The sequence below is a fragment of the Manis pentadactyla genome, chromosome 3 (genome assembly GCF_030020395.1).
Source record: "Manis pentadactyla isolate mManPen7 chromosome 3, mManPen7.hap1, whole genome shotgun sequence".
Lineage (NCBI taxonomy): Eukaryota > Metazoa > Chordata > Mammalia > Pholidota > Manidae > Manis > Manis pentadactyla.
The window spans coordinates 210,282,699-210,297,111 of NC_080021.1; the positions used below are offsets into that span (position 1 = coordinate 210,282,699).

Genomic DNA, 14,413 nt, shown 5'->3' on the forward strand with positions numbered 1-14,413 from the left:
CCTCATTCTGTTAGTCTAAACATTTTTAATTGATTTGTTTCTATCAATATATTCAGACATTGTTACACCAGAACTCTCCATGAGGGAGAGAATATGTCTTACAATCACTTGTGTATCTCTTTTTCCCTCACAATCATTCATATAGTATATTCTAGAAAATATTTTTGAATGCATAAATGAATGGATGGAAGAATCTGTTGCCTAAAAGCATGTAATAAGGATGCTGTCTTTTCTGAGTATCTTGCCACAATCCTGGGCCTTCAGCAGCACTGACAACTCCCAATGTCAGTAATGAATAGAAGCAATACAGGGTCAAGTTCTGTGCTGTCCCCAAAGAAAAAACCCAAAATGAGTAACACAGGACAAAACAGAGGGGAAACAGAAGAGCATCTGCAAACTCTGATGGAAGTCAACCCCAAGGATTCTTGACAGCGTCCCTAAACTAAACAAGTGATAACATCTCATTAAAGTCCAAACCGCTCAAAACACTCCTTCTCAGCAAGTGACCTAAAACCACTAAATAATGCTAATAGTCTCTTTTTAATACATAATTTACCAAAAAAGACCACAAAATAGGGAACCACTGATCACATTTAGAGTATTCATGATCTAATCCAAAGAAAAGATCGCCAAATCCAAGAGAAAGAAATAAAAAGCTAAAGTGGCACAAAGATAGGAAAGAAATGGTAATTTTTTCAAAGGTATTACAAAGGTTTAATACTTAACTCATACCTGAGGAATAATCTTCTTTTTCTTATTATTTGCTGCATTGGGTCCAGAAAACAGCTTCTCCAGGGCAGCTAACGCTGCACTTGCCTTTGCCACTTTTTTATTTGGACCTGCACCTCTGAATTTCTGTCCATCTACTTCTACCTAAAATCAAGAACAACACGCTGCAATTATCCCATGCCATTCCTCCATGTAGTTTTAATTTAAATGAATCATAACACAGAAAACACCAAAAGTCAAATACTGCCACAAGAATTGACCTAGTCTAAAACTTTTACATATAAGCTCAGGATAAACTACGTCTTTGAAGGGAAAAATGGGCTGGCTTGTGTCTAAGTACACACCTCCATTACAAAGCGCTTGTCATGGCTTCCACCAGTCTCCGAGATGAGTTCATACTTAAGACCTCTTCTTTTTTCATTGAGCTCCATTACAGGATTTTTGCCACTTGCTGTGAGGATAGGGCCCTGAGTTCTTACCTAAAAGGAGGGTCAATCAAGTAAGATTTAAGAGTATTAAATTTATTTTTAATAAAATTACACTATGTCTCTACTGAAAAAGAGGCTCAAAAACTGTACTTTAAAGCATTTAGGGACTAGGATGCATGATCAACTCTAAATACAAATGACAAAATATTTTTAAAGGTATGGAAACTCTACAAGCAGTAAACACTGCTGTCAGTCATCTGGCCAGTCTGCCTTTGAAGCAGGGCTGTCTCAACAGATCAGTATTCTGGAGCAACATAGTCTTGCCATTGAATGGCACTCTAGGGCCTGACCTGTGGAGTCCATGGTTTAAGAATAACACTATAAATGACTAACAAAGTGGACAGAACAGTTGAGGTTCACATGACATCTGAACATGCAACTGTTTTTCATAATCTTTAGGGTTAGGAAGAAATAACTCAATTTAGGAGATGGAAAGAGAATGTTCCTCAACACCTCTCAGTTTCTCTAGAGATTTCAGGGCATCTAAAGTAAAATTAGTATGCTACACACTATGGATTCTGAAATTTTAAAATAATAAAAGCAGTCATTCCCTGCCCTCAAGGAGCTAGAGTCAGTGGGAAGAACAGGTAAAATCACTGTAAAACAAGGTATATTATCAAAACAGAGGTACAAATGGAACACAGCAGAAGGAATCATTTTCTAGGGTAATTAGGATAGCTTTCCTGGAAGTGACATGCAAACTGACCCTAAAAGGTCAGTACCAGACTGTGATAAAGAGAAAACAAAGGAGCTTTCTGAACAAAACAAACAGTGATGCAAAGGCCCAAGAGAAGTTAAGAATATTTGTTTGGGAAATGGCCAGAAGTTCAGTTTGGCTGTATAAGGGAGCTAGGAAAGGAAGGCAGGACCTGAAAAGAAAACCCTTGATGGGGTCAAATCATAAAGGACTTTGTATGCCATGCAAATGAGCTTTGACTTAATCATGGATGATGGGGAGCCACTTAAAGACTTTAATCTGGGAGAAAGCCATGATTAGCTTTTTATTATAGAAAAATCACTCTAGGAGTGGTAGACAGAACTGACTTGAGGAAGGATAAAACTAAATGTAAGGAAGAGAAGTAATTCATGGAAGAGTATGAAGGCTCAAATCAAGAGAGACACTAGCACTGAAAATAAAGCAAACCACAAAATACCACAACTGTAATTTTGAGAAAGGAAAGACCCAAAGATTGAGCGCTTTTTGAGGTTAGAGATCATGTCTGTAATTCCACCACAGTAACTGCTGAAGAAATGCTGAACAAAGTAATGCAGTTACAATTATTATGTACATAGACCTAACAGACACCAGGATTCTCTTCATAAAGTACTCTATGCTGATTTGTTAAGTAGTTGATGCTATGCAGCAGTGAAATATTGAACAATTTTTAAAGACAAGGTTGATAACTATCCCTGGGTCTTTTGCAACAAACATCACTTCTTAAAGAGTTTTTATAATCCACATATTTTAAATTTCGATGCAAATTTAGTCTCCGCCTTTAAAAAGTAATGAGTAATTTTTGAAACTAGGTCAGTGGTAATCTCTTGCTGCTTTCCAAATCTGAAATCATTTTTCTAAAAATGAGTCAAGACATAAAAATATTTGCATTTCTCATCAGTTACTACTATTTTAAGTGAAGAGAAGGGCTTTCTTCCCCTTCCCCACTTACTACATCGTAGAGAAACAAAGCCCAGGTGAGCTCACTACAGAAGCCTCTACATACTCCTGGGGCTGCTGTCCATGCAGCCCAAGCAGCACTCTCCCCAATTCCCTTAGAATTTGACTGGCTGAGCCTCATAATTAATGAGCTCTTTCTTCTCTTTGTCTTTGTAACACTAACAGCAAAAATCTCGCCCACCTGTGACTACCACCTGTGAATGACTGGTCCCCTCAGAAGCGAGGTGCCATGTCTTCTACTGTCCACAGTATCACAGGAAGACTTGGGCATGGCTCTCACAGGCCTTGGCCCACAGCAGCAGCCCCATACCAGCCCATCTAGCACTTCTCAGACATCTACTCTCACTCCAGGTCACTATTACACCTCTTCCTTTGGCCCAGATGCCTTCTTTCTGCCTCTTCCCCACAGAGCAAAATCCTACCCATCATCTAAAACCTAGCTCACATTTTACTTCCTTTGATTTTGTATGTGTGTTAAGTTTCATAATCATTTCCTCCTTTGAGGTTTTACATCACTACACATTTTGCAATCATGGTGCTTAACACATTACCTAGAATTAGTCATGAACATGTCTTTTGCCTTTCTATCCTGACAGTACCTTGAAACTGTGTACACAATTCTGCAGCATCTGGCAATAAGTAGGAAATAAAAGGGGTTTATGGACTGAAGAAATTATACCAAGTCCTTGATACTCATTCTTACAAATGACAAATTAAAAAAAAATTTTAGTGTAAGCCCTTGCTGTTATTTTAAAGCCAATTTTCCTTACATAGAATCCAAAATCAAGGATTTTGGATCTCTCTTATGTAGAGCCCAGAATCAAGGGCTCCATGAACTCCCAAATGTGCTGTGCGTACTTGGTGCTTGGACTTTTGTCCCATTCTATTATGGTAATAAGCTCACAGACCAGGACTTAGAGTCTGAGGAACACGCTAAGTCAGGCTATGTCTTCCTCAGGGCTGAACCAACTCAATAATGAACCACTGCTTCCCAACCACCCCCTCCAACACCTTAACACAAACTTCAAATAATCCTTAATTTCCTCCACTAGATATTTTAGTTTTTCAGTCTTCAGTTATTGTTGATACTCAATACATTATAATTGTACAATAACAGAAGCAACTTCCATGGCCAGCAAAAGGGAAATGCTAGTAAAATTAGGATACATTCATGTGTTGTGCAGTATAGTCACGTTTACAGATACTTTTAGAGTTAAGTGAAAAAAGAAAAAGATGTAGAACTTCATAAGAAAATGATCACCTTCATAAAAATACTCAATAATGGCAGCCTCTAGAGTATGTTTGTATATGCTTTTGATTTTCTTAACTATGTTTTTCCTAGCAAATTTTTTATAATCTATATTTTCTAAGGAAAAAAGTATATAAATATACCTCTAAGGTACTGGAGGTTTCAGTTGTAGAATTTCCAGTATTATTGCTTGAGTTTGAAGACACTGTTTCATTTTTGCCTTCGTTATCTGATTTTTCATCAGAACTCATACATTCAATATCTGCATCAAAGCCCGTGGGGTACCCCATTGCCTGCAATACCTGTACAAATTACATTAAGATTCAGTTTTATTCAATCATGAGAGACCACAGAGGATAGATGAAATATTGAAAACAACAGTTTTAAATCCACAACATTTAAATCCATGAAAACACCCTGAGGAAGAGCAAGATGGTGCTAAGCCTACAAATCTTCCGTTAAACAAGGGTTACCTCCTAGTAGGTAGGTAGATAACCATTTTCAAAAACATCCTCGGAGTAAGAAGGTTTAAATAAAGGATGCCAGAAATGCAAACGTGAGGCCACTCCCCATTCATTTAACTTGGAGGCAAGAGAAGAGCCCAGTTCAACCAGTGGGGTGAGGGGAGAAGTAAACAAGCGCACTGAAAAAAGTACACAGGACTAGAAAGGCAAACCCCTGATGGTCTAGTCCTCGGTTTGTCCTCTGGTTCTCAGTTTTCCAATCTGCAGAACAGGAAACTGATTAGTTGACCTGTAAATTCTATGATTCAATCCACTAGCGGAAATGAGCACAGAAAGGGAATCAAGAAGTTTTCTTTACCTTGGAACCAATCTGCCTGTTAATTATAAAATAACCTATTAAGCTTTCTACTACTGACCTCTTTGCTTTCAACTTAAACCATAATCAAGACTTGAAAGATTCAGTCTCCAGGTTTATACTCTATACTAAGTGAACCAGGAACAATTTCAGGTTTGTATTTCCATCCCTGCCTCTCAAGGCCTGGGTCCTTTATAGCTTCCTCCTTCTTCTATAAGAAGAACATTCATTCTTCTTATAATCCCACTCAATGCCTGACATTTCTCATCAGTGTGTGTGTGCATGTGTGTGTCTTTGCCTTTTACTACCTCCTTCCTGGTTATACTGCTTTTCTGAGGTTTACAAGAGAGTATGTTAACAGCATTCTTAAAGTCTCTTTCAAACATGTTAATATTGCATTGTCAGATACTAATTTTAAGGTTTATATCAGAAGACAGAGATAGGTTCCGTAAGATCACTGTACTTGTTTCACCTTTTCACTAATGTTTTAAGTTGAAGTGTGTAAAAGCAATATCTTATTTCCTTATAATCCCAACTCTACCTAAGAGGTGTTTCAAAAACTGTTATGGTAGCACACAAATGAGAAGCAAGGCCACCCAGCCTTTACAAACAATAGCATCTTATATAAAGGATTCTGCCAATATATACAAAGTAATATTACTCTAAACAAAAAACGGGTCCAAGTAGAACTCCATACCAAGAGAAACTGAAATTCACCCAATTCATATGGAGAACTTGGTATTCTGTTAAACATTTCAAATCATAGATTCTTTGTATTCATTAAGAGTAAAGTCAAGAACGCTTTTTTAACATCTTAAGTTCTAAGAGTACTCAGGTAGCACTTTACACCCTAGTACACTAACATTATGTGGTTATATCCTCATCAATATTTTACAAAGAAAACACCTTCTCCAGCATCTGCTCTCCCTGAGAAACATCTCCTCTGAAAGAATAGTTACAGTCTGACATTAACACTAGCTAAAAAAGGCTGCAAGTAAAAAGCAAAGTCGCAAATAAATTTGTTTATTCCAATAAAAACTAAAGACATGCAGCTTTTCCCAACTTAACACGTGCAGTTAAAATAGTCAAATGTGAATTATTTAACACTTCTCTCTGCCATTTTCTCACATACCAGATTCATTTACTTACTTGCTACTGTAGCAACATATTTCAATACATTTATAAATATTTTATATAACCTAGGAACAATCTCAAGGCATACAGTGTACTTGTAATACAGTGCAACTAAAAAAAAAATTTCAAATTAATTTTTCTATGAACATATATTCTAAGATTATCAACTACTACATGCTACAGTTAAAAAAAAAAAAAGTAATGAGTTCTCAGACCTCCAGAACTATAGTTTATCTGTAATCAGTATTAAGACCACAAAACTAGTATATCAAAGAAAAGTGAGTTTCAAGGGTCTGGCTGAGCTGAAAAATCAGAAGACGACTCCTGGAAAGAAGGTGACTAGGAAATCCAATGTAATTGTGCCTTTTTTCTCCTGGAAGGGTATTGAGGATAAGAAAACTGTTATCCTCAAAGATCGGGGGCCAAAAGTGAAAAGAAAACACATTGCACCCCATGGCTCTCCACTCAAACGGAAGACACAGTTACAGCTTGTGTGTGGCAGAGGGCTTGATGGCTCCAAGAACCCCTCCAAAGAGCCTTCAGCCCTTGTTGCCTCCTAGCTGATCTTTTCCCCATAATGACTAAGATTCTTTTCATGGAATACAGCTGATTATGACCCCAATGGTGTCCTCTGTGAAGGACTATGAGGAAGAAGAATTGGAAGAGGAAAGGGAAAGTTAGCCACGAATCACCACTTCAGGGTGAACTGAACTCTTCCTACTTTGTTTTGATTTGATTCTCTAGTGTGATTTGTCTTAATAGGTACAGACGCCTACACCAAGATACTGAGTATGAAATCCAAGGATTTTTATCTAGCGAGACTCACTTTCATGAGCACATGTTGGACACAAAACACTCAAACTCACTTTTAAAGAAAACCTGTAAAATGTGGTATAACCTTTATAGGTGGCAATTGGTAATATATACCTGAAATATAATAGGAATCCCAATACATATTTAATAAACTAATGGATCATTCAAATGTGCTTTCCCCTTAACTTCGTGATTCCACCTCTACAAAACACCTTAAGGAATAATCAGAGTAATTCAAAAAGATGTAAAGCAATCAAAGTATCTAAATCTAAAAAGAATAGTTATATTATGGTAGATTGATAATAATGAAATATTAGGCCACCACTAAAAATGAGAGCAATCTTTGTGATAATTATAAAGAAAAAGCTCACACTATATTTTTAGATGAACACAGAAAAAACATGATCCTATTTTAAGTACATACTTTGTATACACATTATGTTGGTCCCACCATGCCTTATGTGAAATCCTTGGGGCCAGACTGCTTTGAGAATTCATAATTTTTCAGGGTTTGGAAAACTAATATATTTGCCATGTATTTTCCAAATCTCCAATGGGTTCTCAGGTGCAAACCCATGTTTGTGAAAAGGAACATACAAACTAAATAAAATAATAAAGACTAAAAATAGCCCTACTTAATTCAGGTCAGGTTTTCCCATCAAGTGAGTTTACACCAAACTTGGGGAAATATTTTTCACTTTCAATGCTTTTTGGATTTTGGAGTTACAGGTAAAAAAAAGAAGTCTTGGAAAAATACATACCAAAATGTTAATGGCTATAATGAGAAAAAATAGCATCTAAATCTTGTCATATTGCAGTTTGCCACTATACTAACTCCCCCAAGTTTTACTGAATTGCAACTTGCTATGCAGTCACTAGTTTATATTAAATAAAGTTCATCATAAGAACCACCCCACTGTGTCACTGCATCATAGATGCCTGTAAGAGATATAACTGCCATCTCTCTCTGTGAAGACCTACCAAGGAGAATGCTCACCTGAGCTTTATACCAAAACTCCGACTCTCATCATTAGCTGTCTGTTAAGTCTTAGTGAATTGGTATTTCACAAGCTTTTTGTGTCAAATGCCAGAAAACTTCAATCTAAAGTTGTGACTCATTCCAGCATACATTACTGCTCAATTATTACACTGTTTGTAGCTTTATTCCTGCATTCACTTTTCCCCTCATTCTTTGTTTTGCTTTTACTGCCTCATTTTAAACTCAGACTATTTCATCATACTTGAGGTACTCCTTTTCTAAACTAGATACAAATAAATACTGTTTTGTTTTTACAGCTTAGCTATTATTTTTCTGCATTACTACTACCTGACATATAATCTATTCACTTGTACATTTGTTATCTGTCTCCCTGTCCTATCCATACTAGAATACAGTTCCAGGAAGACAAGGACTATTTTGTTCACTGCTGTATCCTTAGTATCCAGAATAATGTTTGCATCTACACGAATAATACTGAAGAATGGAATGATCATGAAAACAGACCAATTATAGCTTATATCATACTGTTACATAACAGAGCTTAAGTAAAAATTGATCTTCAGTCAACATGATCTTTGACATTTTTGCATTTGTCTGCAAGAGATCAGATGTACTCGTGAAAAGATTCCAGTATTTAGCAATTTTCTACAAACCTAAAGTGCATAATTGATTGGTTCAATCCTGGACCTTATTCCCTATGGAAACATTCTAAAATACAGAAAAGGCACCATATGCACAAAGATCATGATTAAATATATTTATGACAGAAAAAAATCCCCAAACACCAAAATATCCGATGATAGAAAAATGGGAAATTTTAAACAAATAGTATATCCATATCATGTCAATCATACAGCCATTAAAATTTATTTATGATTTTAATAACATGGAAAAACACTGATAACATGTTAAGTGAAAAAATTCAGAGGATAAAATTGCATATACATACACTGGGAGCTCAACGTAAAAAAAAAAACAAAAAAATTGGAAGTAAATAAACCAACATGTTATAAATATTAATCATCTACCTCAGAGATATGCAAGTGACATATTTTTATTTCTTTACTTTTTTCTGTGCTTTCCAAATGTATAATCAACACATTATTCACAACCAAAAAATAATTTTGTGATCCAGAGGTGGCAAAAGTCTGTATGTTATTGTCATTAAAATCTTGAAAATTTCTATTAATTTACTATAGGAAAATAAGGACCTTATTTACAACATAAAACAACAAAGCACTGCTTTCTGAAATAAATACTGTACCTTGACTGCTACGTGAAGTTTTGCTGTTTTCTTGGATGGTCCTGAGGCTTCATATGTTGTACCATCCACATCTACAGACATTGTGAAGACTGGGGCATGGACAGGGCCAGACTGAGATAAGAGCTTATACTGAAGCCCAGGCCTGATCTGATTTAGCCTCATTAGTGCATTCATAAGGTCTATTGCTTTACTATCCAGAACTGTTAAAGAAAGAGGAATGCAATCAGAAATTAAATAATTTTGCTCTAATCTATGCATTTACATGTTCTTAGTGACCAGTATAAATTCACCAGGTTTTAAAAAAGAAAGAACTTCAAAACACAGATACAAATTAATAATAATTAAATAATTCTAAAATTACTTCTTAAATTATGTTAACATCATTGTAAAATTAATATATATTACTATATGTATATAATAATTTTAGTTATATATCTTAAGCAATGAAGCTGGGAAACAGAAGTTATTCAATCACCAATTTCTCATTTAAGATCTATTCTTAAAACTCCAAATCAATCAAATTCTCTACTTTGTAATTTTTATTTTCCTGTCTGACCATAAATTCTTTCTAACTCACATCTATAAGAATAAAGATTTTACACACTTTTCCTTAAATTTCGTTTCATCTTCTTAGTGGGATCTTTATCATCCCCTAATCCATCTTCAAATGGCCTCTTCAGAGCTGAAGACCCAGCACCTAAAAAAATTATAAGACATGAGTGATCAGTCAAAACAATGATACTACTTACTCTACCAAAAGAATCCAGTATGTCCAGGAAGGAAAACTCTTGGGAATCACAAAGGCCAATTAAAGTACCATATAAATAATTTTACAATAGCAAAAAACTCTTGAGTGAATCTTTATGAAACAATTTAATATTATCCCTTTATATAAATATTTATTTTCCCATTTATATATATGCATACAAATATTTATGTATATATTTATATCTGCATCTGCATGAACAGAAAAAAGCCTAGGAAGATGTATGTTGAAATGTTAAAGTTAGTTATCTCTGGTATTACAATTTATATTTACTTATGTCTTCTCAAAATTTCTATAATTTAGCATTTATTACTCATATAAATTTTTTTAAGTCCATGTTAAATCTTATGCTTTTGAAATCTGATTATTTGTCACACCAGAAAATATTCTTCTATCTGCCTATTCAAATCCTACTCAGGATTTTATTTATGGTTCACCTCCATGAAGTTTTCTTTAGCTTTTCTCTCACCTCAAGTTTCTGAAAGAGCTTCTATGGTATTAGAAATATACAGTACCACATATAATCTTGTTTCACTGCCTATTTCATATATAGAGAGTTACAGTTCTATAAAGGTAAAAAATATTTTCTCCATGTCTTTTACCTTAACAAGTATCTTACATAAGACTTAGAAACAACATAATGGGTATGAAACAATAACTGAACTGATAATAATCCATTTTTTGAGTAAAGCTGCCAATTCATAATGCTGTCAGGCATTAGGAAGGAGCTTTGCTGTCCAAATTAACAACAGTCAGAGGGAAAAAAAAGCTCATAAGCCTGTCCAAGGACTTTAAAGAACAATCTGTGTCTTCAAGTTAAAAGTTGGTTTTTGGGTTTTTCCTAAGGGAAACATGCTCAAGAGGCTCATGCCAGAAGACTTCCAGATACTTCCAGTGAAACTTTATAATAATAATGAGATTAGCTACATTTCTCTGATCATCAAGATTGATTGTCCCTTGGGGTATGCACTGACTTCAACATTTGCTTGAGTCAATGCTTACCACTCAGGTCAATCAGTCTTGATGTTCTCTTCAACAGAAGGCAGTATCTGCTTATATCTGCTTAGTATTGTCGCATTACATAAGACTGTGAGTGTGCCAGTCTCTGAGAATGCAGTATGTAAGAAATAAAAGTTAAAAAGGAACTACGTCTGTTCAGTCCTCTACCATTCGTTACATTACATTAAAAGCTCTTCCTTGATTACCATCCTCTACCAACGTGAACAGAGTTTCATGGGTTAAGCTTCATTCTACCATCCCAGCCACTGGCAAAGCACTATAAAATATGGGGTTAGTTATAATAGTAATCCACGGGGGTGGGGTGGGGAATAGGCTTGCTTTATGAAAAGCAAGTTCTTTACAACCTCGACAATATCTAGAAATGAGAAGTGATCATTTGAGAGGCAACAATTTTTTAAAATAGTATGTGAGTGCTTATAATATACCTGGCACTGTTCCTAATACCTTTCATGGATTATTTAATCCTCATAAACATCCTATGAAGCCTGTACTTTCATCATCCTCAATATAATTTCATTCATATATTCATTCAGCAACAAATATTAATTAAGCATTTTCTAGTGCAGGATAATTTTAGGTGCTGGACATAGAACAAAAGAGCTTAACACATGGTGGAGGAAACTAATCACAATACGTAATATGGTCATGAGCACAGTGGAGAAAACCAAGAGTCTTAAGGGGGAGGAAGTGTTGCTATTTTATATGTGGTGCTCATCAGAAAGGTCAGAAAGGTCTCACAGATAAGGTGACCTTTTGATGAGCACCTGAAAAAAGTGAGTGTGAGCTATTCAGCTATTTGGAGAAACAGCCCTATGCATAGAAAAAAGCAAGTACAAAGGTCTTAAGGCAGGAATATGCTAAGAAACAGTATACAGGTCTGAGTAGCTGGAATGGCCTGAACAAGAAGAGGAGGGCAGCAGAAGATGAGATGCAGTGGTTCCAGCTGCCACAAGTTCACCAGAGGAACTTACACAAAATATCGAAGTTCTACTTCTAGTATGATAAAGTAAAGTGAAAAAGCCTTCTTGACAATAGCAATTAGAAAAGCTGGACAAAATGTAGAATAAATACCTGTTTCTGTACAATAAATAACTATTGAGTCAGTATCTGGGAAATGAAGGAAATCCTGCACTGGGTGCCATATTTCTCCTAGGACATCCAAAGAAGCCACCAAGAACTAAACAGAGTGCTTTTAATAGGCACACAGGTCTCTGGGGTCAAACTAAAGTTCAAGGACCACCAAGGACAGGCCTGGTGAATCCCCCACACTGTGGGTTGGGCCTCTGCAATGCCATACACTAGAAGTAGAATGAAGTAAAAACAGTCCAGATCTTAAAGGACTAAATAAAATCCAGCTTCAAATCATCTTAATTCGTGGTAATATTAAAATGGTCCAGGATTGCCAATTCCACTAGCCATCTCCTAGAAACAAATACAAATCCTTCCTGGAGGAAGACACCATCATTCTAAACTTTAAATTCTCCACAGTTTTTTCATTTTTAAGTCCACAACACTCATAATAACCAGGTACATGAGAAGATAAGATACTGTGATTAAAAATCAAGAGAAAGAATAGACAACAGAAACAGACCCATAAGAAATCAGGTGACTGAGCTTTCAAAAACAAACTTTTTAAAATGATTACAACAAGAATTTCTGGCAGAAAATCTGAAATTATGAAAGAGCCAAAATTCTAGAAATAAAAAATACAGAGGGGCAGAGCCAAGATGGTGGCATGAGTAGGACAGTGGGAATCTCCTCCCAAAAACATATATATTTTTGAAAATACAACAAATACAACTATCCCTAAAAGAGAGACCAGAAGATACAGAACAAAAGCCAGACCACATCCACACCCGCGAGAACCCAGCACCTGGCAAAAGGGGTAAGATACAAGCCCCAGCCTGGTGGGACCCAAGCGCCCCTCACCCTAGCTCCTGGCGGGAGGAGAGGAGTCAGAGCAGGGAGGGAGAGGGAGCCCAGGACTGCTAAAAAGCCAGCCCTAGCCATCCGCACCCAGGCATGGGGTGCTGGATACTAGGGAAACAGGACAGAAAGACCCGTGAGCGGGTCCCTGGTGTCAGCGCCCCTGGGACAAAGAAAGCAAGTGCTTTTTGAAAGTCTTAAAGGGACAGGGACCCCACAGCTGGATGGAAGCATCCTGGGACACTTAGCCCAGCAGCTGGGAATCCTGGGGAACTCCAGGAACCCTAACCCCCTGGGCAGCAGCTCTGAGACCCCTCGCGGCGATAAACAGCACCCCCTGTCTGTTCCCACTCCTGCGTCCTGCCATAGCAGAGCAGCAGCCTGAGGCTGGCCACGCCCACAGCAAGGGAGCTTCCTCCATAGCGGCTGGGCAAGAAACAGACCCAGTCTATGCGCAATTGCCCAACACAAGAGGCTAGGGGTCGCCACTGTCCCAGTAAAGAAAGGCCAGGAGCAAGTGGAAAAGGTCTTGGCTCTCCCAGCTGACAGATGAATCAATAGCATACCACTGCATCTATCAACATGAAAAGGCAAAAAAATTTGATCCAGACCAGGGTAACCCAGACACCTTCAATATCCTCTCCTGAGAAGGAATCTGGGGAGGTAGATTTAACCAATCTTCCTGAAAAACAATTCAAAACAAAAGTCATAACCATGCTGATGGACTTACAGAGAAATATGCAAGAACTAAGGAGGGAGAATACAGAAATAAAACAATCTCTGGAAGGACCTCAAAGCAGAATGGACAAGATGCAAGAGACCATCAATGGACTCGAAAACAGAGAACAGGAATGCATAGAAGCTGAAGCAGAGAGAGATAAAAGGATCTCCAGGAATGAAAGAATATTAAGAGAACTGTGTGACCAATCCAAAAGGAACAATATTCACATCATAGGAGTACCAGAAGAAGAAGAGACAGAAAAAGGGATAGAAAGTGTCTTTGAAGAAATAATTGCTGAAAACTTCCCCAAACTAGGGGAGGAAATGGCCTCTCAGATCACAGAAACACACAGAACTCCCATGACAAGGGACCCAAGGAGGGCAACACCAAGACACATAATAATTAAAATGGCAAAGATCAAAGACAAGGACAGAGTATTAAAGGCAGCCAGAGAGAAAAAAAAAAGGTCACCTACAAAGGAAAACCCATCAGGCTATCATCAGACTACTCAACAGAAACCTTACAGGCCAGAAGAGAATGGCATGATATATTTAATGCAATGAAACAGAAAGGCCTTGCACCAAGAATACTGTATCCAGCACGATTATCATTTAAATATGAAGGAGGAATTAAACAATTCCCAGACAAGCAAAAGTTGAGGGAATTTGCCTCCCACAAACCACCTCTACAGGGAATCTTAGAGGGACTGCTCTAGATGGGAGCACTCCTAAAAAGAGCACAGAACAAAACACCCAACATATGAAGAATGGAGGAGGAGGAATAAGAAGGGAGAGAAATAAAGAATCATC

General features: G+C 37.0%; 1 protein-coding gene across 16 annotated transcripts in view; it reads right to left on the reverse strand.

Annotated features, from left to right (window-relative positions):
• STRBP (spermatid perinuclear RNA binding protein) overlaps positions 1 to 14,413 on the reverse strand; it is a 177,964-nt gene that overhangs the window by 27,254 nt on the left and 136,297 nt on the right. For all 16 annotated transcript variants that reach the window (XR_008996630.1, XR_008996632.1, XR_008996631.1 and 13 more), the window contains 5 exons: positions 9,776 to 9,868; positions 9,172 to 9,371; positions 4,285 to 4,443; positions 1,074 to 1,208; positions 733 to 873 (listed from right to left, as the gene is read on the reverse strand). Coding sequence is in view for 13 of the 16 variants with exons in the window: in XM_057499014.1 (XP_057354997.1) it covers positions 733 to 873; positions 1,074 to 1,208; positions 4,285 to 4,443; positions 9,172 to 9,371; positions 9,776 to 9,868 (728 nt within the window). In the remaining 3 variants the exon portion in view is untranslated. The remainder of the gene's footprint in view (positions 1 to 732; positions 874 to 1,073; positions 1,209 to 4,284; positions 4,444 to 9,171; positions 9,372 to 9,775; positions 9,869 to 14,413) is intronic.